General features: G+C 34.9%; 1 protein-coding gene across 10 annotated transcripts in view; it reads left to right on the top strand.

Moving 5' to 3' along the window:
- The window catches only part of ATF7IP (activating transcription factor 7 interacting protein), a 116,041-nt gene that overhangs the window by 43,290 nt on the left and 50,081 nt on the right, over positions 1 to 22,670 (top strand). For all 10 annotated transcript variants that reach the window (XR_011256149.1, XR_011256148.1, XM_069585654.1 and 7 more), the window contains 3 exons: positions 10,723 to 12,209; positions 20,650 to 20,733; positions 22,088 to 22,233. Coding sequence is in view for 8 of the 10 variants with exons in the window: in XM_069585654.1 (XP_069441755.1) it covers positions 10,730 to 12,209; positions 20,650 to 20,733; positions 22,088 to 22,233 (1,710 nt within the window). In the remaining 2 variants the exon portion in view is untranslated. The remainder of the gene's footprint in view (positions 1 to 10,722; positions 12,210 to 20,649; positions 20,734 to 22,087; positions 22,234 to 22,670) is intronic.

Genomic DNA, 22,670 nt, shown 5'->3' with positions numbered 1-22,670 from the left:
ATGCAAAGAGTTGACTCATTGGAAAAGATTCTGATGCTGGGAGGGATTGGGGAGGAGAAGGGGACGACAGAGGATGAGGTGGCTGGATGGCATCACGGACTCAATGGACGTGAGTTTGAGTGAACTCTGGGAGTTGGTGATGGACAGGGAGGCCTGGCGTGCTGCAGTTCGTGGGGTTGTAAAGAGTCAGACACAACTGAGCAACTGAGCTGAACTGAACTGATTCCACTGCTCTCTATGTCTGTCCTTCTGCTAGTAGTGCATGCTCAGTTGATAAGTTGTGTCTGACTCTTTGCAACCCCATGGACTGTAGCCCACCAGGCTCCTCTGTCCATGGGATTTTCCAGGCAAGAATACTGGAGTAGGTTGCCATCTCCTCCTCCAGGGGATCTTCCCAGCCTAAGGATCAAACCTGCATCTCCTGCATTGGCAGGTGGATTCTTTACCACTGAGGTACCTGGGAAGCCCCAGTAGTACCACACTGTAAAGATTACTGTAGCTTTATAGTAAGTTTTGAAAATGTGAAGTGTGAGTCTTTCACTGTCTCTCCCCCCGACCCCCACCCCATATTGGCTATTTGGAATTTCTTGCATTTCCATGAGTTTTGGAATCAGCTTGTCAGTTTCTGCAAAGAAGATAGTTGAGATTTTGATAGGGCTTTGCCTTGAATCAGTCTATCAATTTTGAGAGTAGTGACGTGTTAATGTTAAGACTTCTGATTCAAGAGTATAAGATGTCCTGTTTATTTAGGTCTTTAATTTCTTCAACACTTTGTAATTTTTTAGAGTATTGGTTTTGTACTTTTTGTTAAATTTACTTTTTATGCTCTTGTAAATGGAACTGTTTTCTTGTTTTCTTTCTGAAATTGTTTTTTGCAAGTGTTTTTTATTATATTTTTCAATATATTGATTTTATATGTTGCAACCTTCTAGACTCATTTACTGGTTCCAGTAAAATTTTTGATGGATTTCTTAGGATTATCTGTACATAGGATTTTATCATCTGCAAATTGAGACAGTTTCACTTTTTTCCTTTCAAGGTACATGACCTTTATTTCATTTTCTTGCCTAATCGTCCTGGCTAGAACCTCTAGTCAGTGCCTAACAGCAGTAGTAAGAACAGACATTTTGTGTTGTTTCTGATCTTAGGGTGAAAGCTTTCTGTCTTTGTCAATTAAGTATGTTATACTAAGTTGCTTCAGTCGTGTCCGACTCTGTGTGACCCCATAGACGGCAGCCCACTAGGCTCCCCTGTCCCTGGGATTCTCCAGGCAAGAACACTGGAGTGGGTTGCCATTTTAGCTATGGGTTTTTCTTAGATGCTCTTTATCAGATTGAGGAAATTCCCTGTAGTTTGTTGAGCTAGTTCTATTGTTACTTGCTTGGATGACTTAATGAAAAGTTACTTTTAAAAAGATACTTGGATGTTTAAGAGCTTCTTGGTAATAATGTTGGAGCTAATATGTGAACCAGTCTGTAGGCTGATGAAATTGAGGGTGTAACAGTCAGAACTCATTCACTGTGTGAACAGGCCTTAGCGATTATATTAAATGACTTTTCCATTTTCAAAGAGAGAAGAAAATAGTGGCAAATACAGCATAGTTTATTGCTTATTGTTTTGAACACTAGAAGACCCCCATGGTTGCAAAATTTAAAGGATGAAATGCGTAAGAAGTGTACATATGCAAAGAAAGCAATTTCATGCTGAATCAAGTGTCTTTTTACTTTACTAAGTTAATTATTATCCATGTAATGAATGATAGTAGTGTGGCTATTGATGTATTATTTCAGATGTAAAGTTGAACTTGTATAACTTGTCACTTAAATGGGAAAAAATATGCCTTGGTATAGGGTCTGACATATAATTACCCCTTGATAAGTGTCAGTTTCTTTATCCCTTTAAGGAGGGTTGTTTCATTAATAAAATGGGGACTTTATAATATAGAAAAAAGTATAAGACATACCTGGGAATAATGAACATCAGATTGAAGATTATGCTTATCTTTGAGTTAAGGAGTTGGGATGGGGAAGGAGTAGCATGCTATCTGATAGTGTTATACAGGAGGCTTTGTTTTTAATTTCTAATCTGGATGATGGGTACACATATGTTCATTTTATTAGAGGTTATATCTTGCTGCATGTTCTCTGTATTTAATAACAAAAAATTAATTATAAAAGAACATCAGTATAGCTAGACTTTAGTAAAATTATTCAAAATTTAAGCTAGAATCAAACTTAGCAAGCATCTAGTCTAACCTCCTCAGTTTTAGTGTTGAGCGACATGAAATCAGGAGAGTTTGGGTGATTTATCCTGTGACAACTATTATGCTAATGTTGGGACACAGAATAGATTTGGTTTTGTTAGTTTAGAAATCTTTGTTTTGCCGAGCTTTTATAATAATGTATTTTGAGTTGTGGTGGATTATATGTGCATGCATGCTCAGTTGTGTCTGACTCTGCAACCCCATGTACTGTAGCCTCCCAGGCTCCTCTGTGTATGGAATTTTCCAGGCAAGAATACTGCAGTAGATTGCCATTTCCTACTCCAACGGGTAAATTATATAGTTCACTGTTATTCTTGTTTTGGTAAGATTACCTATCCCTGCATTTTGCCATGTGACCTGAAATGTTTCCCCATGAGAGCTTTTTTCTCTCTACCCTCTTAACTTGGGTTTAGCCAATGGGCTGTGAGTGAAAGTGGCATATAATGTGTCTACGAAAAAGCTTTAAAATCTATTGTATATTGTATGGTTCTGTCATTGTGGGCTTTTTTTACTCAGTTATTATGGGCTTTTCTCTATGCCACAAGACCTGGAATTGTGGGGGCTGGGGAAGCATTTGCTGCTTCTTCAGCTGATGACCTAGAATGAAGAAGATTGTTAGTTATTAGCCAGTAAAAAAACATCTTTTTCCTTACTGCTTTATTACCTAGTGAAAGCTGACTGACACAGAAAGTAAGCTCTCCGTCCTTTCTCCTTAGATTGAGTTGATAAGAAAAGTAAGCGCTATTTCCTATCATTTGAAGGATTTACATCTTTCATCGTGCCCTCCTAAATCATTCTGGGTATTTTAATTCATCCAAGTAAAGTGTGAAAAATTTTTGACAAGTGGTTCTTAAATTCTTGAGGAAATAAAATACATAGCCATCTGTAACTTTACTCATTGCTGCCCAGGTGGAGTTTGATGAGTTGGATAAGCCAGTGGGCCCTGATGGATAACTGGCTAATTTTCTGAGGGGATGTAATTTAATAAGTCTGTTCCATAGTTGAGTTTGTTGGATCAGGTCAATTAATTTGACTTTGCATATGTAACAGAATGATCCCCGAAATACACTGGAAGAAGTTATTTTAAGGTATCTTGCATTTGCATTTTTTCATGTAGACTATTCTAGTATTCTTCGAAATGTATCAGTGAATGCAACAAATTAGACTGTAGTGACTGTTCTGGTTTGATGTGCTTATTAATCAATATTGATTTGCTCTTGCTTTGTCCAAGGGATTGTTGGTAAAGCAAACTTCTGTTTCCTTTATTGCTGATTAGTTCTAAACATTTAGTTAAGGGATATCCTGTTATATGTTTTGATATCTCAGCTGATATCATGAGGTTGCTGAGAGGCTGAAGGGGTTATTTGTTGCATCAAATATTATTAGCTTGTGAAACCATACCAAACTCATGAATATTATTAGATAAGGAACGGATTTCCACCAGTTAAAGTTTCCTTTTTTTTTTTTTTTTAAATGCAGTAGTGGTTTTTTTGCAATTGAGGGAAGAACCACAACATAGTAGAATTGAAGAATTGTGAACTGTAAGGGATTCTGGATTCTCAAGTAAATATTGCCAGTGTTTTGTGAGTGACTTCAAGAGAAGTTTGGAAACAAGATGAAAATCCTTGTGGAAGTTTTAATAGGAGTAGTGATTATGTTTTACTACAGTTTTAGAAAAATAGTTATTGACAAAGTTGACAAGATATCTAGTATTTAAGATAAAAATTTAGAAACTATATTAAATCTGCACAGATAAATATCAAGAGGATGAATCATTTCACTTGCAGTTTCACCAGTCTTCACTAATGAACAGTAAACAGTATGCAGATTATTAACATTTACTATGCAGCAGAGTGATTATTCTTTATGATTTTATTTTCAGGACTATTGCAGAATTCTCAAGTAAAATTTAGAAGTCCAGAGTAAAATCATGCAGTTCTCAATTGAGAATAGAATTCTTAGCACAGTAACTTAGTTGCATTTCTACAGAGGCTAGGAATCCTCAGCATAAAGTGATTATTTATGAGTAAGCCATCATTAGTCAAGCCTACTGACTAATGTTTGTTTAATCCATTTAACATAAACTCAAATCTGAAAAATTATTTTCAGCATCCCGTTTTTCAGAATAATGTTATAGTACTATCAGTTAAAAGCATGAGTTTAATTGGAGTATCTTTAACTGTCAAAGATAGAAATGTCAAGTCCACTTAAATGGCTTTGCTTAGCATTTTGCAAGTTTTTGCTAAAATTTTATTTTAAAATATATTTCATCACATATCCATACTTTGAATTAATATAGTGTTTATGTGTCTGTGCGCTTTGACCCAACAGTTTTGGTACTTCCTGTTGTTTTGTTAGTTAAAGCAGTTCTTGGAAAGCAGTAGTATAGATCCTTGTTTATTTAATCAGGAAAACCCTGCTATGGACCTGTTATTGAAATAAGAATCTGGGGGTATGTTACAAATATGTGTCAATTTCATCGTTCACCTTTAATTTTATCCCGTTTGGATTCTTGGTAGAGCACTTGCCCTCATCTGCTTCCCTTGTTGCCAGGCAAGGTTTGTGATGCTGATGTCTGATTGGTCTAGGCAGCTATGGCTTTAAGCCAATCAAACAGTGAATTTCAGTTCTCTCACAAGACTGAAGCATTCAAGCAGCTGCTGATTTATTTTTCCTATGGTGAGATTATATAAACTAAGAGTATGGCTGCAGCAAGCTCCCTCTTGGGTATGTTTGAAAAATTACAAGGTTCATCTGTAATTGAAAGAGAAAAAATGAAGTTTATTTTAAAAACTTACTACTAAAAATCTCATAGGTAGTGAATTTGAGAAAAAATATTCTGATGACAGATTTCCTGTTTTTATTTTATAATTTTATATTTAAAGGACTAGAATGATGTCATAAAGAAAAAAATTTCCCTTCAATTTATACGAATATTTATTATGTAGTATATATATTTGCTTTACTTCTTTAAAAGGGGAAAGCTCATAACCTTTTTGTAACCTGCTGCCAAAGGCAGTTAAGGTGAAAAGAATATAGTAATTGTACTTACAACACTTAATACAGGTTATTAAGAATCACATTTTAATTTCATTAAATGAATCAAACTAAGTCAGTTCAGTGCAGTAGACAACAAAACACTTTATAATGATACCCATAGTTAACCTTTGGGTCCAGAATACAATTAACTTTTGGAATTGGAAATCTATAACGATAGGAATAGATGGGTATGAAAATAATCTTGTTAGTTATTTGGATTTAAGATTTTGCTGGATTTTTAGTATAAATGTTTTATATACGTTAAAGACTATGGAATTTTAAAAAGAAATTTACAGTTGAATCTTGCAGATTCCAACCCATTGTGTAGAGACGTATGTTCTTGTTATGTATTGTCCATATTTGACTCATTCCCCAGGTAGGGCATGGATTTATATTTCTGGAAACATTCTTTAAATGAAGATAAATAAGATTTACACCTTTTATCCTATTTTATTTATGTGGTATATTTTGTGTATATTATAAGTTTAGAATTTTATGCAATTATGTTCTAGATTGCTTTTATCAGACAAAAGAACCTCACTGAAGTGTTGCAAATCCAGGTTTTAACTATGTTTTTCTGACCTTATTGTCTGTCTCCTGTTGCTGGGCAGGAATCAGAATGCTGGCTGCTGATTGGCTGAGTTTGTGAACGGCTCTTGAACAGCCACTTAAATTCTTGAGCTTTTTGAGCAGGCAGATTGTAGGCTAAGACATTACAGCTTTGGGTAATACTTCTCTCTGTTGTTTCATAGCTATAATCTCTTTGCTAGAAAGAAGAGTGTGAAAGGAATAGGTGGAGGGGGATGAAGCAGAGAAGAAAATAATGGTTTCACTTAAAGAAGAGGCTTATTGGGCTTTCCTTAAAAATAATTTATCCAAAATTTGAAAAAAAAAAAAATCCCAAGCCATAGAGACTTATTTGCAGGTAACACACCCTTCTTGATTATTTAAATATAATTCCTTTAGTAAAGGTGAAATTCTTGTTAATGCTGTAGAAAAAAAAATTTTTTTTTTAAGTGGTGATATTTCCCCACAGTTCTTGAATCTGAACATTAAGGACTTAAAACATTTTTTTCTTACTATCTTTCTTATGAAAAATGTTTTCAGGAGAAAGTAGTTCATTACATTTTACACATTTACTTCTAGATATGGCAGACACTCTGCTGTAAAATATAAGTGCTTTTCCTATGAAAATAAATTGCAGTCCTGTGAGAGCTTCATAACTGTAGTGTTGCCACCTAAAAAAGTAGTATTTCTTTTGTAGTATAGTTTTGTGAATGATATGTCAGTTCCAGATGACGATATTTAAAATGATCTTTAGAAATGTTTTGTTCCAGTCATATAGTAATGGAGACTTGTTTGCAGGTAACACACCCTTCTGTCCTGTGTCTTTCTTAAATATACATTGTTTATGCAAAATAGATTTAAAAAAACTTACTGCTGGTTGGTTTGCATAGATATGGCTGAACTAGTTTGAACTGGTTGTTCATGCTACTTCCTTCTTGCTTTGTTATTTATTATATTTACTTAGAACCCTTAAAAAATCTTGTAAATGGCCGTAGTGTGCGCCCTTGTGGGTATAGATGGTAGTTATTCTGTAATTCTTTGTATAGTCTTTTATTTTACTGTATTGATGGCAATTTTGTTGATAAAACCAGCTTGCTTTGATAGCATTTATTTTTATTAAATGTTACTTGGTGGCAGTTAACATTGATCAAACATGATGAGTGCATGGTAGACTTTCTAATTCATATACAAACTACCAAAAATATTTAAGAGAAACTTGTTTCAGATTCTGTATGCCTAAAAACATCCTGAATATCCATAGACAATTACAATAATATTTGTTGAGTGCCAAGTGCCTTCCAAACACTTAATGTATAGAATCTTATAATCATTAGTGCAACCTCTGTGTCAGGTACTGATATTCCCTTTTTAAGGTGGCTGATATTAAACAATGAAATGCTAGGTAACTTGCCCTGTGTCACATAGTAAGTACATAGGAGAGTTAGAACTCAAGCACATGTTTCTGTTGGCAGAATTCATGTTCTTACTGGAATTACTAAAAATTACGAAAATATGGTTTTTAAAAAGGAAGAATGTTTGTTTTTAACGCATCTGGCAACAGCGACCAGTTATGTATATAACAACTGAGAAATGTGGCTGTTACAATGTCAAAATCCAGAAGAACTGCAGTTCAGTATTTGAAAATATTTAAAGGGTAACCACACCCCTAGTACTATAAATTTAATCATTTTTATGTTTGGAGTCAGCAAGGAAAATGTCTACAAAACTTGCATTGTATCTTCTTTGCAGAATATTTTTCAATAAGTGTGAGTTTAAAATGGATTGTAGGTGGCGAAAATTTTAAAGTTAAATTGTAGCTGCATTTAATAATCCTTAAAAATAGTGCTATGATAATTTTGCTTTGACGTTTCTTCTCATTTTAAGGTAATTTTTATAAATAGTTTTACTCAGCTGTATAACCTAAAAACCTACGAAGACTAAGAAATATAAGTAGTTGGCTTACAGTAAGAGTATGAATGCAGATTTTATACTGCGATCTAGAAGTGCTGTGACAAAATGGTTGGTTCTCAAGCTTTATTGGCCTCCAGCAAATAGGCTGGGCCATAGTTTTGTGCCTTTCAGCTAGAGGAACGGGATATCAGGAACATACCTGTAAATGAAAAGTTGGGTTTATTATTTGTTGCAGTGAGAGAGAATACTCACTATGGGGGAAACTGAGGCATATCAGTAGGAGGATATTAGAAAAAAACCTGGTAAAGGGTTTATTTATAGTATAGGTTGTGTTTTGCAGGAAGGGTTTGAGGCAGGAGACTTTACTCTGGATTAGGTACTATCAGAAAGTGGTGGGGTGAGGGGAGGAGCAGTTCTATGCTCAGTAACTATCTCAGTAACTGTTTTCTGTAAGGAAGACAAACTACAGTGAGGGTAAAACTGCAAGTGATTAAAAAAAAAGTGTAACCATCACTTATTTAGTCAAGAGGGGAAGATATTTAGTAATTTATGTGTTGCTGGGTTGCACAGTGACCTTGTCTAATTTAAATGCTGAGGTGGTTATGTCCAACATGGCTTAGCTATAAGCATCAGATCAATTTATAATAACACTGAGCTTTGAACCTTAAATTCCTGGATTTCAGAGCTGCTTTTTTCCCTTCTCCAAGCAAGTATATCCTAGCATCATTCGTACTAGTAATGGTGATATTTAGTGAATATCCATTTAAAAGCAATATTCATGATTCCTGTATATCTTAGTCCTTAAAAGGATGTTTGTTTTATTCCACTGTAGAGTGGCAACATTGTCTTTTTCTAGGACCAAATCTGAACTGGCCAGATGTTAACCCACAGAGAAACATGGATAGAGAACATCCTTATCTTAGTTCTGATCTATTTTACCTTTAAGTATGATATTTGCAATTTTCTTTTGTAGATAACCTGTATTAGATTTTAGTTGTTTACTTCTGTTAGATTTCTGAGAGCTTAATTATGACTCAGTTTTGAATTTTGTAGAATGAATATTCTGTGTTGAGATGATCTGTTGTTTATTTTTACCTTCTGTTTATGTGGTAAATCACATTGCTTGAAAAAGAATTTTTTTTTTCTTAAGTAACAGAATTGTATTGTCTTACATTTCTGGCAGTTAGAAGTCTGAAATTAAGGTGTTGAGGGGGCCATGCCCTCACTGATGAAGCTAAGGAAGGATCTGTTCCATATTTCTCTCCTAGCCGTGTTCTCATGTGTATGTGTCTGTGTCCAGATTTTCCCCTTTTAATAAGTGCACTCATCATATGGAATTAGGACCCAACCTAATGACCTCATTTTAACTTTATTATCTCTGCAAAGACCCCTATTCAAATAAGGTTACAATTTGAGAAATTATGTCTTAGGGTGCTAATTTATTTTTTTCAAGTGGACATTTTCATTAGGCCTAAAATCTGCAATGCTCAGTGACTTACTTGTAAATCTACAGTGCTTCATTTTTTTATTAATGAAATCGACTTTATATATATATATATATATGTGTGTGTATTTTAAAGAGCTTATTCACATAGTTGCATGTTACTACCTTTTAAAGAAATAAACTTTTAAATAACTCACAGATGAAAGAAGAAATCACAATGGGAATTAGAAAATATTTTAATAGAACGGTGAAAAATATGACACATTAAAACGTGAGATGCAGCTAAAGCAGCGCTTAGAGGGAAATTTATAGCTTTACATGAATACATTATAAAAAAGAGGAAAGATTTAATTTAATGCGTAATATTTAGCATGTTGTGGAACTGCCAGACTGTTTTCCCAAAGCAGCTGTACCATTTTACAGTCCCATTGCCATTGGATGAGAGTTTCAATTTGCTCACATTCTTAACTGACACTCATTATTTCTTTTGATAATAGCCATCCTGGTGTGTGTGAGATGTTACCTCATTTTGGTTTTGATTTGCATTTCTCTGATGACTAAATGATGTGAGGCATCTGTTTATGTTAATTGCTTATTGTCTTTTTTTATATCTTTCAGAGAAATGTCTGTTCAATTTTGTTGCCCATTTTTAAGTTTTTTTGTTGTTGTTGATTGCAATAGTATTTTCATTTTCCAGATGTAAGTCTCTTATCAGATATATTATTTGCAAATATATGATTTGCAAATACAGTTGACCCTTGAAAAATGTAGGGACTAGGGGTGCTGAACCCCTGTACAGTTGAAAATCCTCATGTAACTTTATAGTTAGCCCTTTGTACCTGCAGGTTCAACCAACAGTGGGTCAGGTAGTAGTATAGTATGTATGTATCAAAAAAAATTCCAAGTTTAAGAGGACCCCTGAAGTTCAAACCACATTTGTTCAAGGGTTAACTGTATTTTCTTCTATTGTGAGTTGTCTTTTCACTTTCTAGATAGTAATCTGTTATTAATATGTTAATAGTTATTTAGATATTTCTGGTTGCAAATGTAATATTTTTTTATGTTCCTTAATTCTCCTTTCTTTTTTCCCCTACCTCTATACCTCTCCCCCATTCCTCTACTGCTTTCATTCTCTTATTATTCCTATGACAACTACCTTTTACTTCATGTACTTTTTTAACGCTCTCTCCTCCATACTCTGTGAATCCATTAGCTTACTGAGAATGAAAACTAGAAATTAGTCACTTTCCCCCTAACATTGCCTGGTAATTGATCTCTTATGAACTGTACCTATTATCAATTTTATGTTATATAAATTCAATAAATATAAAAATTAATACACAGTATTATAATTAGCATAAATAAGTATGCTTTCTATAATTACTTTAAAATTACATAAAGTGGTGCTTGCTTCTAAGATCAACTTGCAATAAGTCTATATTTAGGTGGCTTTGGTTTCAATTGTTAAACTCTTTCTTTTTTTTTTCTTTTTTTAAAGATTCAAAATGGATAGTATAGAAGAACCTCAAAAAAAAGTCTTTAAGGCTCGAAAAACAATGAGAGTGAGTGATCGTCAGCAACTTGAAGCAGTGTACAAGGTCAAGGAAGAACTATTGAAAACTGATGTCAAGCTGTTAAATGGCAACCATGAAAATGGAGATTTGGACCCAACCTCACCTTTGGAAAATATGGACTATCTTAATGACAAGGAAGAGGTGAATGGCATTGAGGATCTTTGTTTTGACCCTGAAAAAAGCAAAGCAGAATGGAAAGAAACACCCTGTACCTTAAATGTTCATGTAAAAAGCAAGCAGGATGATGACTTAAAGTGTGAACCTTTGTCTGCCAATAATGTAAGTCCAGATCTAGCCTCTAAACTGACTGCTGAACCATCTTCTGGTGATCCAGCTTCTGATCTGGCTACTGGAGGTCTGGGGTCTGGAGATTCTGTCTCTGGAGACCTGGCCTCTGAAACATTAACCTCTGGTGATCCTGCTTCTGGTGACCCTATCTCTGGAGATCTTGCCTCTGGTGAAAGTGTCTCCAGTGAACTGGTCTCCAGTGAGCCAGTTTCTAATGAACTGGTCTCCAGTGAACCAGTCCCTGGTGAGTCAGTCTCCACTGAACCAGTCTCCAATGATTCAGCGTGTGATGATCTGGCCTCTCATGATCTTGCCTCTGAATCACTGGCCTCTGATGATCCAGGCTCTGGTGATCTGACTTCTAGTGATCCAACTTTTGGTGATTCAGCCTCTGGTAATCCAGCCTCTGATGAACCAACTTCTGAGACAGCCTTTGACCCCACCTTTGACCCAAGTTCGGTACCAGCCTGTGAACCAGTTCCTGAAACTGATAGTACAGAGCCCAATAGCAATAATGGTGATGATTTTCTTCAACAAAATAGAGACAATGAAAAGTTAGATCAAGTTTTCTCATTTGATGAGAAAAATAAAGCTGATAGTAATAGTGATGCTGATGCAGAAGCTCTTGAAACAGATGATACAATTATTTGTTCAGATCTGTCTCCTGAAAAGAAGTTAGAAGAAGATACAATCACAGAATCTGCTCTTGGAGAGGAGGCTATATCTAGCAGTGTGGAGATTGACCACAGTGAAAAGAATGAAGAAGAAAATTCTGCAGACCTTATAGAAACCATTAGTGAAGATGTTATAAAAGATGACAAAAATGAGAATATCCTAGAAAATACAGATTCTATGGAGACAGATGAAATCATTCCTATTTTGGAAAAGCTTGCACCTGCTGAAGATGAACTCACTTGCTTTTCTAAAGCTTCTCTCCTTCCAATTGATGAGTCAAATCCAGATTTGGAAGAAAAGATGGAAGGTTCTTTTGGTTCACCATCTAAACAAGAAAGTAGTGAGAGCTTGCCAAAAGAAGCCTTCTTGGTCCTCTCTGATGAAGAGGATATCTCGGGTGAAAAGGATGAGTCTGAAGTTATATCACAAAATGAGACATGCTCTCCAGGTTAGCCTATTATTTATCTTTTAAAGATTTTGATTAGCTTTAATAAACTGCTTAGTTAAACATTCTCATAAAGTTTTAAGTTTCTTTTAGTTACGGAGGAAGTTGAGAATGGTGGTAACTAGAATATGCTCTTTGGAAAAGGCGATGGCACCCCACTCCAGTACTCTTGCCTGGAAAACCCCATGGATGGAGGAGCCTGGAAGGCTGCAGTCCATGGGGTCGCTAAGAGTTGGACATGACTGAGCAACTTCACTTTCACTTTTCACTTTCATGCATTGGAGAAGGAAATGGCAACCCACTCTAGTGTTCTTGCCTGGAGAATCCCAGGGACGGGGGAGCCTCGTGGGCTGCCGTCTAAGGGGTCGCACAGAGTCGGACAGGACTGAAGCGACTTAGCAGCAGCAGAAGCAGCAGCAGCAGCAGCAGCAGCAGCAGCAGCAGAATACTCTCTAAACTTGACAGGTTCTTAACTTCACAGAATTCAGAATTAACAAAGATGCACTCTGAGAGCAGCATCATGTAAAGTTCTGAGAAGGGAGATAAAAAAACGTAGAAAATATTACACTTGCTCATAAGAATCTTGTAGACTGGAAATAGAGATAAGATGGACCAATACAACAGTGTGATATAACAATTTCCAGTACATAATTAATCAAAATTCTAAAAGTTGTTCTTGCTATCATTTACCAACTGAATAATTTTGAATCTATTATAAAGGCCTACTGTTTATTTTTTTCAAGTGTGACAAATTCCATTTTACAATTTTCCAATTGAAATCTGATTTTTTTAATATTCTTTGTCCAGGGAATGATACCATCATTGCTGGAATTCAGAAACCTGGAGGCATAATTATATGTTTGATAAAGACTATCCATTTGCTTCCTAAGCATTCTAGATTCTACCTAATGTTTGATTCATTTTCTAAATGATCATTTTCTATTAACTTAAATCTCATTTGATTATGTTCCTCTCTTTGGTTAGATCCCTATTACTTTTAGGATCATTTCAGACTCCTTGTATAAAAACTGTATAAACTTCATGATTTGGTCAATGCTTGTCTTGTTATTGCTAGACAAAAAGGGAGAATGAGAAAATCCTACTTTGCTTTCATGGTCAAACTCAAGCATCATTCCCATGTGAAACTTTCTCAGTCACTTTCAGACTGGCATGAGTACCTTTATGTTTCCATTGTGTCACATTCTCTTAGCCTTAGAGCCCTGTGAGTGGAGTGACCTTGTAATAAGAAACACAGCATTTGGTTTTAGTTTGTTTGAAGGAAAAAAAGAGGCAAGACACAGGATTCCCCCACCCCACCCCAGTATATCATACTTACATTTCTTTTGGAGATAGAAACTTTCCCCTTATTAAAGGTGACTTTATTTCCAAAGAGCATTCATTCATTTATTAAACCTGTATATATAGAAAGGCCAGGTTCTTCTTGGCTTGGTGATTTAAAGGTAAAATTTATTACTTGCCCTGATGATTCTGACAAGAATTAAACCACAGGCCATTAAATACAAGGTTGTGAATACAGTAATAATGTTAAATTGGTAGGCTGGGAGTTTAGAGGAGAGTAACTTTATGAGATATAGATGTATTCAGGGAAGCACTTTCCTTTCACTATCTGTGTAACATAGAGTTTTAATGAAGATAATCCCTCTTAATTGCAACTCCATCCTACTTGCTCAGGTCAAAGATCTTGGAACGATTCTTTTTTTGTTTGGTTCATGTTCCATACCCAGTCTGTCAGGAAATCCTGTTGTTGCTGCCTGCACAATAGGTCTAGAATGTAGTCACTTCACATCATCTTCACTGCTATCACTTCTGCTCTGAGCCATCATAATCAGGCCAAAATAATGCTTGGGTCACAGGTAGTGCTCAGTAAATGTTTGTGGAATTAAGTAAGTAATTCATAATATAAGAAATATAAGAATATTTTAAGTAATATAAAGAAAAGTATGTCATGGAGGACCTTGCATATAATGCCGAAACATACTAACACTGGGGAACCATTGAATGAGTTCAAGGAGAGGAGAATAACATGATCAAATTTACATTTTGGAAAGATAATAAGTAACAGTGTTTAGGGTGAACGTCACTCATTTCTCAGCTAGTATAGAGAGAGTAGTATTAAAAGTACCTTTTGTTAGTGAATATAAGAAAGAGCAAATTGAAGCTTTAATGGGTTTATACGTTTTACCTTTATTCCAGAATCTAGACTATTGGAGACTATCCCTCCCACACAGTGCTGTTAAATGCAGCAAGATGAATATTAAGCTACCCCTATTGCATACTTTGAAAATTCAGAGTTGGGTTTATTTTTGGTTACTTACTTTTAGACTTTTATTTGGTTGTATGCTGTTAACAGAGTAAGTTTAGTAATAGATTTAATTTCTTAGCTAGTAACTGAACTTTTATTTTCTGTCCCTGGATCCAAAGGAAATTTTGTTATTGTAGATTAAAGTATAGTTTCTTATCTGTTCTTTGTTCTTTTTATGTGGTGGTAGAATCTGTTTCATGTCGTATTTGTTGCTGTTCATCTGTCGAGGTATTACTTTCTTCAGATTCTTTATTCTTGACTACTTTTTAGTATTTTCAGAACACAGAATTGTAAATCTGGCTTTTCCCTCTAAGTACTAATGCTTGTGGCTGTACTAGTAGGAAAACATAAAACTCTTATTATTTCAGACACTTCTTTAGCAAATTTGTTTTAAATGTAGCAGTTGTGATGTATATTAGCATCAATAAAAAAATAATGAATGATATCAGAAAGCAAATAGAAAAGCTGTTTCAGGTTTACAAGATAGAAAAACCTAACAAATGATTGCAGCTATTCCTACTGTATAATAACTGATACTAAATGTTTAGAGTCATAGTCTGTGTAAAAAGACTAGGAAAAGAAAGGTTTCTCTGTGGGAACATTACAGCAACACTAGAGGAGGTATACACATTAGTTGTACCTTTCATGTATTTTCCACACTATACTCTCCTGGAGCTACTGTTCCATCTTTCCTGTCCTTCAGTGCCACTCTTCAGGTTACGTTAACAAAGCTAGCACAGTTTCATCTCTTCCTATTTACTCTCTAACTTAGTTGAATTGTGATTTCCATTTTGCACAGAGTCGGACATGACTGAAATAACTTAGCAGCAGCAGCCTCCTACTTAATTTTTCTCAGTGGAGTGACGTTGATGCTCCTGTTGTTGAATCCAGGGACATCCTTTTTTTAAATTTTATTCTCATACTTAAATGATCTCTTAATAACAATCCCTCCCTCTTGAGATTTTCCTTAACTTTGAAGCTACTGCATTCTCAAATTTTTCCTCCGTTTTAGCCTTTATCATTCTGTTTCTTATGGAGAAATGAAAGGGAGAGCTCTTCTGACTACTTGGCTTTTTAAAATTCTTTAAACATTGTTATTTCTTAATATTTTTGAGGAGAATAATCTGTTTTAGAGTAAATAAGATTTTATACTAAGTTCTGACATAATTTCCTTCCAGATATTATTTCATATTTTAAAAATATCTGATTGATTTATTTTTCCCTCTTTGCTGAATCCTTAAGATAAATTCAGTTCGGTTCAGTCACACAGTCATGTCCGACTCTTTGCAACCCTATGGACTGCAGCACGCCAGGCTTCCCTGTCCATCACCAACTCCCGGAGCTTACTCAAACTCATGTCCATCGAGTTGGTGATGCCATCCACCATCTCATCTTCAGTTAATTTATTTATAAATTAATCTCATCCTAATTTATAAGATAAATTAAGTGATCATAAATGCTAATCAGGATAATTGCATGGGAATAGAATTTAAGATTTCTAATTTTGCTTTAGGGAAAGTGATAGAATTGCCATGGTTTAGGCAGTTAAAATTATTGTTAATTTGTTTTCACTGTTTACTGTATTCAGCTAAAATTCTTTATTATCTCAGCCCATTAATATTCATACCTATTCGGATTTTCTTTATGGAACCTCATATTCCTATACATTGGTGTGGAAGTTGCAGCATTTTTTTATCAAGAAGTTGAGGAAGATCAAAGATAAAACAAGTTTTGGAAAGGGAAATGTGAGAGGAAGGTCAGATTTAAATGGCTGTTGTTGCCCATGTTAGGGCAGAGGCTTGGACTGTCTAGGAATAATTAGGAGTAGATACATTACCATATGGCTGGAGTAGGAAATGGCATCCCACTCCAGTATTCTTGATTGGAAAATTCCATGGACAGAGGAGCATGGCAGACTGCGCTTCTTGAGTTCTCAGAGATTTGGACATGACTAAGCATGCACACATAGATAATGTCTATATGACCATATAGACATTAGTTGATGTCCAGTCAGAGTTGAAATCACCTCAGAGTGAGTATAAGTGAGTGAGAGGAGGTCCAAGAACTGAGCTCTTTGTAGTCCAGTGATTAGAGACTGGGGAGATGAGAAAGAACCAGCAAAGAGTACCAAGAAAGAGCTTCAGCTAGAAAGAAAATTAGGAGATTTTGTTGTCTTAGAAAGTCAAGTAAAGAATGTTCTGAGAAGGAAGGAAGAACTAGCTCTATGTATGTATCAAATGCTGCTGTTTGTTTAGTTAAGGTGGAAGAGAAATATTTAATGACCTGGAAATCATCTGTCACCTTGACAAGGGGTAGTGGAGTTGAAAGCCTATTTGAATTTCAGAGAGAAAGGAAGAATTGAAGATAATAGAATGTAACTTTGCCCCCCAGTTTTGCTTTAAAAGGGAGCGCAAAAACTTACTGTGGAAGATACATTATTTAGAAATTTGTATTAGTTAAATGAAGCCTTTAAAAATGTTCTGGAAAGGATATTTTACCAGTAATACCACATTTTTCTGACATTTAATATGTCTTGTGAGATTGACATTTACATTGGCTATTTATGTTCCTGCTGCTGCTGCTGCTAAGTCACTTCAGTCGTGTCTGACTCTGTGCGACCCCATAGATGGCAGCCCACCAGGCTCCCCCGTCCCTGGGATTCTCCAGGCAAGAACACTGGAGTGGGTTGCCATTCCTTCTCCAGTGCATGAAGGTGAAAAGTGAAAGTGAAGTTGCTCAGTCGTGTCCAACTCTTTGCGACTCCATGGACTGCAGCCCACCAGGCTCCTCCATCCGTGGGGTTTTCCAGGCAAGAGTACTGGAGTGGGGTGCCATCGCCTTCTCCGATTTATGTTCCTAGTATCTATAAATTGCTTGTTTTATCTTCTTTGCCCAATTTTTTTGTGTGTGTGTGAATTATATTGTCTGTAGTTAGTCTGTAGGAACTTTTTGTTTTAAGTGTTTCTCATAGAGCCATTAATCTAAGGTGGGGAGTTGGCAGACTGTGACTGATAAGCCCTAACTGTTTTGGTTAATAAAGTTCTGTTGGAACATAGCCACATCTATTTGTTTATGTGCTACATATTTTTTTATCAGTAGTTCCCATGGTAAGTACAGAATCGACCAGTTGTGTCAGAGACCATAGAGCCCACAAGATTGAAAATACGTATGTTTTGACCATTTACAGAAAATGTTTGTCAGGTCTGACCCAGGGCAATGGTTTTCTCCATATTTTTTTGGAATAAAGTTCTATTCATGTGATTCTAAAAATGGGGAAGTAACCCCTGATATAAATTGTGTCTTCTTATCCTCTACAACACAGTTTTCTACCATAATTTAAGTGAATTATATTAAAGATAACTGTCATCAGAAAGATTTGTCTCAGCTCTTTCCCAAGGTTTTTAGGATTACCAAAATTACAAGTTTTGGTACCTGCTCTTAATTTACTGTCTCATGTGGTTGAAAGAAAAGAATACCACAGATAGAAATGCATATGAAAGCATGTCAATATATGAGGCTATACTCAAGATGGGAGAGATTACAGCAGAAATTGTGGATGAGGACAGCTTCTAAAAAACAAAAACAGTCTTAACCTAAGTATTTGGATAAGTTTTAGGAATCCCAGAAACTACTCTAAGTTATATATAAACCTGTCTGTGTACATAGGCTTTTGATTATTATTCTGAGTTGATGCAAGTTCACTTAGATTCTGTCTAGGCTTTGTGAACAATAACAACAAAAAAAATTAAAGGAGTCAGACACAACTGAGCAACTTTCACAACATGTAATCAACATTTTAAAATAAGGTATTCTTCTTTTTCTTACAAAGTCCTCAAAATCCAGTTTGTGTTTTACTCCTGCAGTCTCAGTTTGGACTCGCCACATTTGAAGTGCTCAGTAGCCACGTGTGGCTAGTGGCTCTGCTACTGGATAATACCGAAGAGCCCGTCCCCTGAGAACCCTCAAGTTCATAACAGTATGGTTTTTTCTCCCTGGGTTATTGCCTTTTCCAAATTCATTGACTTCAGAGTGTCAATAAGGTGCCTGTGAGCGTTCAACCGAACATACTTTATAATAAACTATAACTCCAAAAGAAAGATAGGGCCTTACTCCTTTCTGTAGATACTGTTAATACCATTTTTTTTAATCTCAAATTCTTTATTAAGTCAAACGCGAGCCTAAATTTTAATTATCTTTGGCTATGTTTAAGTCCTAATAAGTGTTTAAGTAGTGAGAATATAGTCACATCTTCTAAACATATCTGGAAAATGGGAATTGGATGATAAGAGGAGTTTTTTTAATAAAATCAAGGAATTACAAGCTCAGCTTGACATCTCTCTCAGAGAAGAGGGAGAGTAACATACACATAAGAGAGGCAGACCAAACCAGGCCAGTTTACTCTGCTGTTTTCTGACCGATTGAAGTTACAAGGCTAATTTTGTCCTTTGGTGGTATGATGGTTTGCTGAATAAAGACTAGGTAAATCTTAATCTTAAGCAACCCAGTTACTCTGGAAACTAGGAAACTATGGGAGTCACCACCCTTAGTATTAAAGACAGGAAAACTTGGAAAAGTAAATATAGTAAATGCTTTGTAATGAGTGTGTAGTCTGCAAGGGAGCAAAACAAAACTTTCATTTCATTGAACTGAGGTTCAGGGGTGAAATCTTAAAAACATTTCTCATGAGCATAGGGTGGTAAATGGGAAGTTAATTTTCTAATACTCATGTTAAAGTTTAAAAATAGTCTCAGTAATCTTTGTATATATTGTGTTAACATTCTTGTTTTACTACTGTCACATTTTACAGATTTATTGTTTTAATATCTTAGTGTGAAAAATATTGTAATAGATTCATCAATGATCCTCATCTTTGCCTATTTTCACCTAAAAATTCTTTTTTTTTTTTTTTTTAACCTCAGCTTCTACTTAGTATTATTGCCTGGAGAATTCCATGGACAAAGGAGCCTGGTGGGCTATAGTCAGTCCATGGGATCACAAGTTGGACACAACTGAGCGACTAACACACATACACACACTACTCAGGGCTGTTGAAACTAAAATCCTGGTGTTTGAAGCAGAAATGCTTTATCAGAATCTTTATATAGTGCTATATGCACATCATTGCTTATTTAATTTTGGTTGCAGTATATGATGAAATATGGCATGTTTTATTGAAGCTAAAGGATATAAGGGAGAAAAATAGAACCCAAGTTTATTAGTGATTAGTTCTTCTCCCCTAAATGTTTAAGTTAGTTGAGGAGCTATAAATTGATTGACCAAAGGCCATTCCTGGTGCCTCTAGAATTTTCTTTGTTATAACATTGCAGTTATATAGATATCTTTATAAATACTTTTTGGTCGCATTCTTTAATTGTTAGCTTTTATATGCCTCTTGTGAAAATTAGGTCATGTTCTATTCTTTGTGAAGCCAGCCAGGCTCTTCTGTCCATGAGATTCTCCAGGCAAGAATACTGGAGTGGGCTGTCATTGCCTTCTCTGAATACTGTTTATAGTGTAGGATTATTTGGAGGATAAGAAGTAATGTATGTCAAGCACCTAGCTAATTTAGTTGTTGGCACTGGTATTGAAGTAGCTAATACTTTTCAGTAAAACTTTTTTTTAATCTATAGGATAAAAGATATCTTTAGGATAGACTTCACCTGTCCATAACCATTAAAATAGTGATTCAGCCTATCTGGTCAAAAATATTAGGTGTTTTGAGTTTGTCAGTAATTTGTGATTTTTTTTTTTGTATTTTTTTGTAATTAGTCACAACTAATGCTTTAGTTTTAATAACTGAATATAAAGGAGTCTAAATGCACTGTAGTAGCTGTTTTCACATCTATTGATGATGGTAAAGTATTAAGATATTTTGCTTTAAAATCGATATTTTTTTTTTCCATGTTAAGAGTTTATTATATACTTGCAAGAACATTTAAAGCTAGACTTGGTCATTGATTTCCACCGGTTCGTGCTCCTCTTTTTATTCCCAATATTTTACATTTTGAGACTGATTTCATAAAATATCATTAGCTGCATAATTATACCAAAAATGTAAATTATTATGAACTGTTGATAAATTATATTGGAAGAAATTTTCCTTTTCTATTTTTGTTACAGAACAAATAGAAAGCAATGAAAAGGACAGCAAACCTGAGGAGGAAGAGCAAGTAATACGTGAAGATGAAAGACCTTCTGAGAAAAGTAAGCATGTACAAGCAAACCTGAAATTGTTTTAAAAGTTGTTTCTGCTTTTAAGGCTGTAGAAAATACTCTTCTGTCCATGAAATGATTGTAAAATTTTTCAGTTTAAGTAAGCCATAGTAAAATCATTTTGTTGATGGTTAACTCAACTATCTTTGAAGGTGTTAATTATTTCATGTGCTTTATTGTTTTGCTTATTCTTTCCATTGTTCCATAAGAAAGATTTAAGCTTACTATTTAGTAAGGTACTATCTGAATATCTTGAGAGAAGTTTAGATTTTCTTTTATCTGAGGTGATATGGCAAATGAAAGTACGTATCTCAGTTTATTTAAAGTTCTTAAGCTTTGTGGGAAGGGGAAAACAGTGTTACTGAATGTCATTAGGTTTACGGAAAGATCACTGGACCAGAAGTCAAGAAATTGGTATTCTGTAACTCTCTGTCTTACTGCTCTCCATCTGTGCCTGAATAAGTTATAATACAAGAGAAGTTGTGGAATAGAATTGGACTCTAAATCAGGCGTGTAGACATGGACATAGGGTGAGGTAGAGAGGAAGATGTATGGTCACATACTGCCATTTTTCTTTAATAAGTGTGGAGATTTTAATATTTTCCTTACATATTCAAAAAGAAACCAGATAAAACTTGCTTATGATTTCATGAGTGTTGTCAGTATTTAAAGCAAATTTCTAAGTGAAGGTCTTTGAATATTTATTATTTACCAAATTACTTTCCTAATAACATTAATTTTATTATTTTTATCAATATATATTTGCAATTTCTTAAGATATGTTAAGAATAACTGTTGATATGTTATTTTCCTAAGGCTAATGATCAAGGAAGAATTTTTCCTAAATTTAGTGAGGAAAAAATTTTACTGAGGGGAAAGAATTAAGTACTTAAAGCTATGCACAGTTGTAGAAGTATGCGATGTCAGAATGCATACTGAGAAATCTGTGACTTGTGAATGAATGCTCTATTTTGTCAGAATTCATATTGTATATAGAATTTATTAAAAGGAATGAATTTAAGATGATCTCATATTGTTAGTTCATCTTCCATCTTAATGGGAAGATTTTGAGGAAAGAATGTTCTTTGTTCATGTTGTTCGTCCATTTGCTTATTTAGCCATTAGGAAGTTCTAGCCATTAGGAAGTTAGCATATTGAAAATCACTTCAAGTTTAAAGCTAAAAGCTATCTACTAACTTTTCTGATCACAAAAGCAAATGATTGAGAATCCTGTTTTGTAGATAGAAACAATATTTTCCTGAGGGTGGAAAATAAACATTAAAGTCTATCTGTAATAAAAGCATCTGACTGGTGTTTAATAAAAACATCTACTTTTTCTTCTCAGGTGAATTCTTTAGAAGAAAACGTTCTAAGTCAGAGGACATGGACAATATACAGTCCAAACGCCGTCGATACTTGGAAGAGGAATATGAGGCAGAATTTCAAGTAAAGATTACAGCCAAAGGAGATATAAACCAGAAGCTACAAAAGGTGTTAGAGATTATAAGTTAAAACCATATTAAATAAAAGGCACCACCATCTTTATTCTTCTAGGTTTTTGACTTTACTCTGTATTTTATTGACATATTCAGATTTCTCATAGAAACAAAGAACTTGAAGCATGCTGCGATTCATGGGGTCGCAAAGAGTCGGACACGACTAAGCGATTGAACTGAACTGAACTGGGCTTATTACCCTTAATTTAATTCTAAAATTCCTTGTGACTCTTTTGAAGCTGAATTGTTTTTGTTTTTCTAAAGATATGATAATAATCATCAAAATGGGAGAGAAATTATGACTTCTTATTTGCTTTATACAAAACTGAGCATCAGTTTTCAGCTTTTTTTTCCTTCTACACTCCATTCTAGTAGGAACATTAGAGTCTCATATGTTAACAATTTTAGCTTTTATAATTTTTTTCATAAGCT

The sequence above is a fragment of the Ovis canadensis genome, chromosome 3 (genome assembly GCF_042477335.2).
Source record: "Ovis canadensis isolate MfBH-ARS-UI-01 breed Bighorn chromosome 3, ARS-UI_OviCan_v2, whole genome shotgun sequence".
NCBI lineage: Eukaryota > Metazoa > Chordata > Mammalia > Artiodactyla > Bovidae > Ovis > Ovis canadensis.
This window is presented reverse-complemented; position numbering and strand designations above follow the sequence as displayed.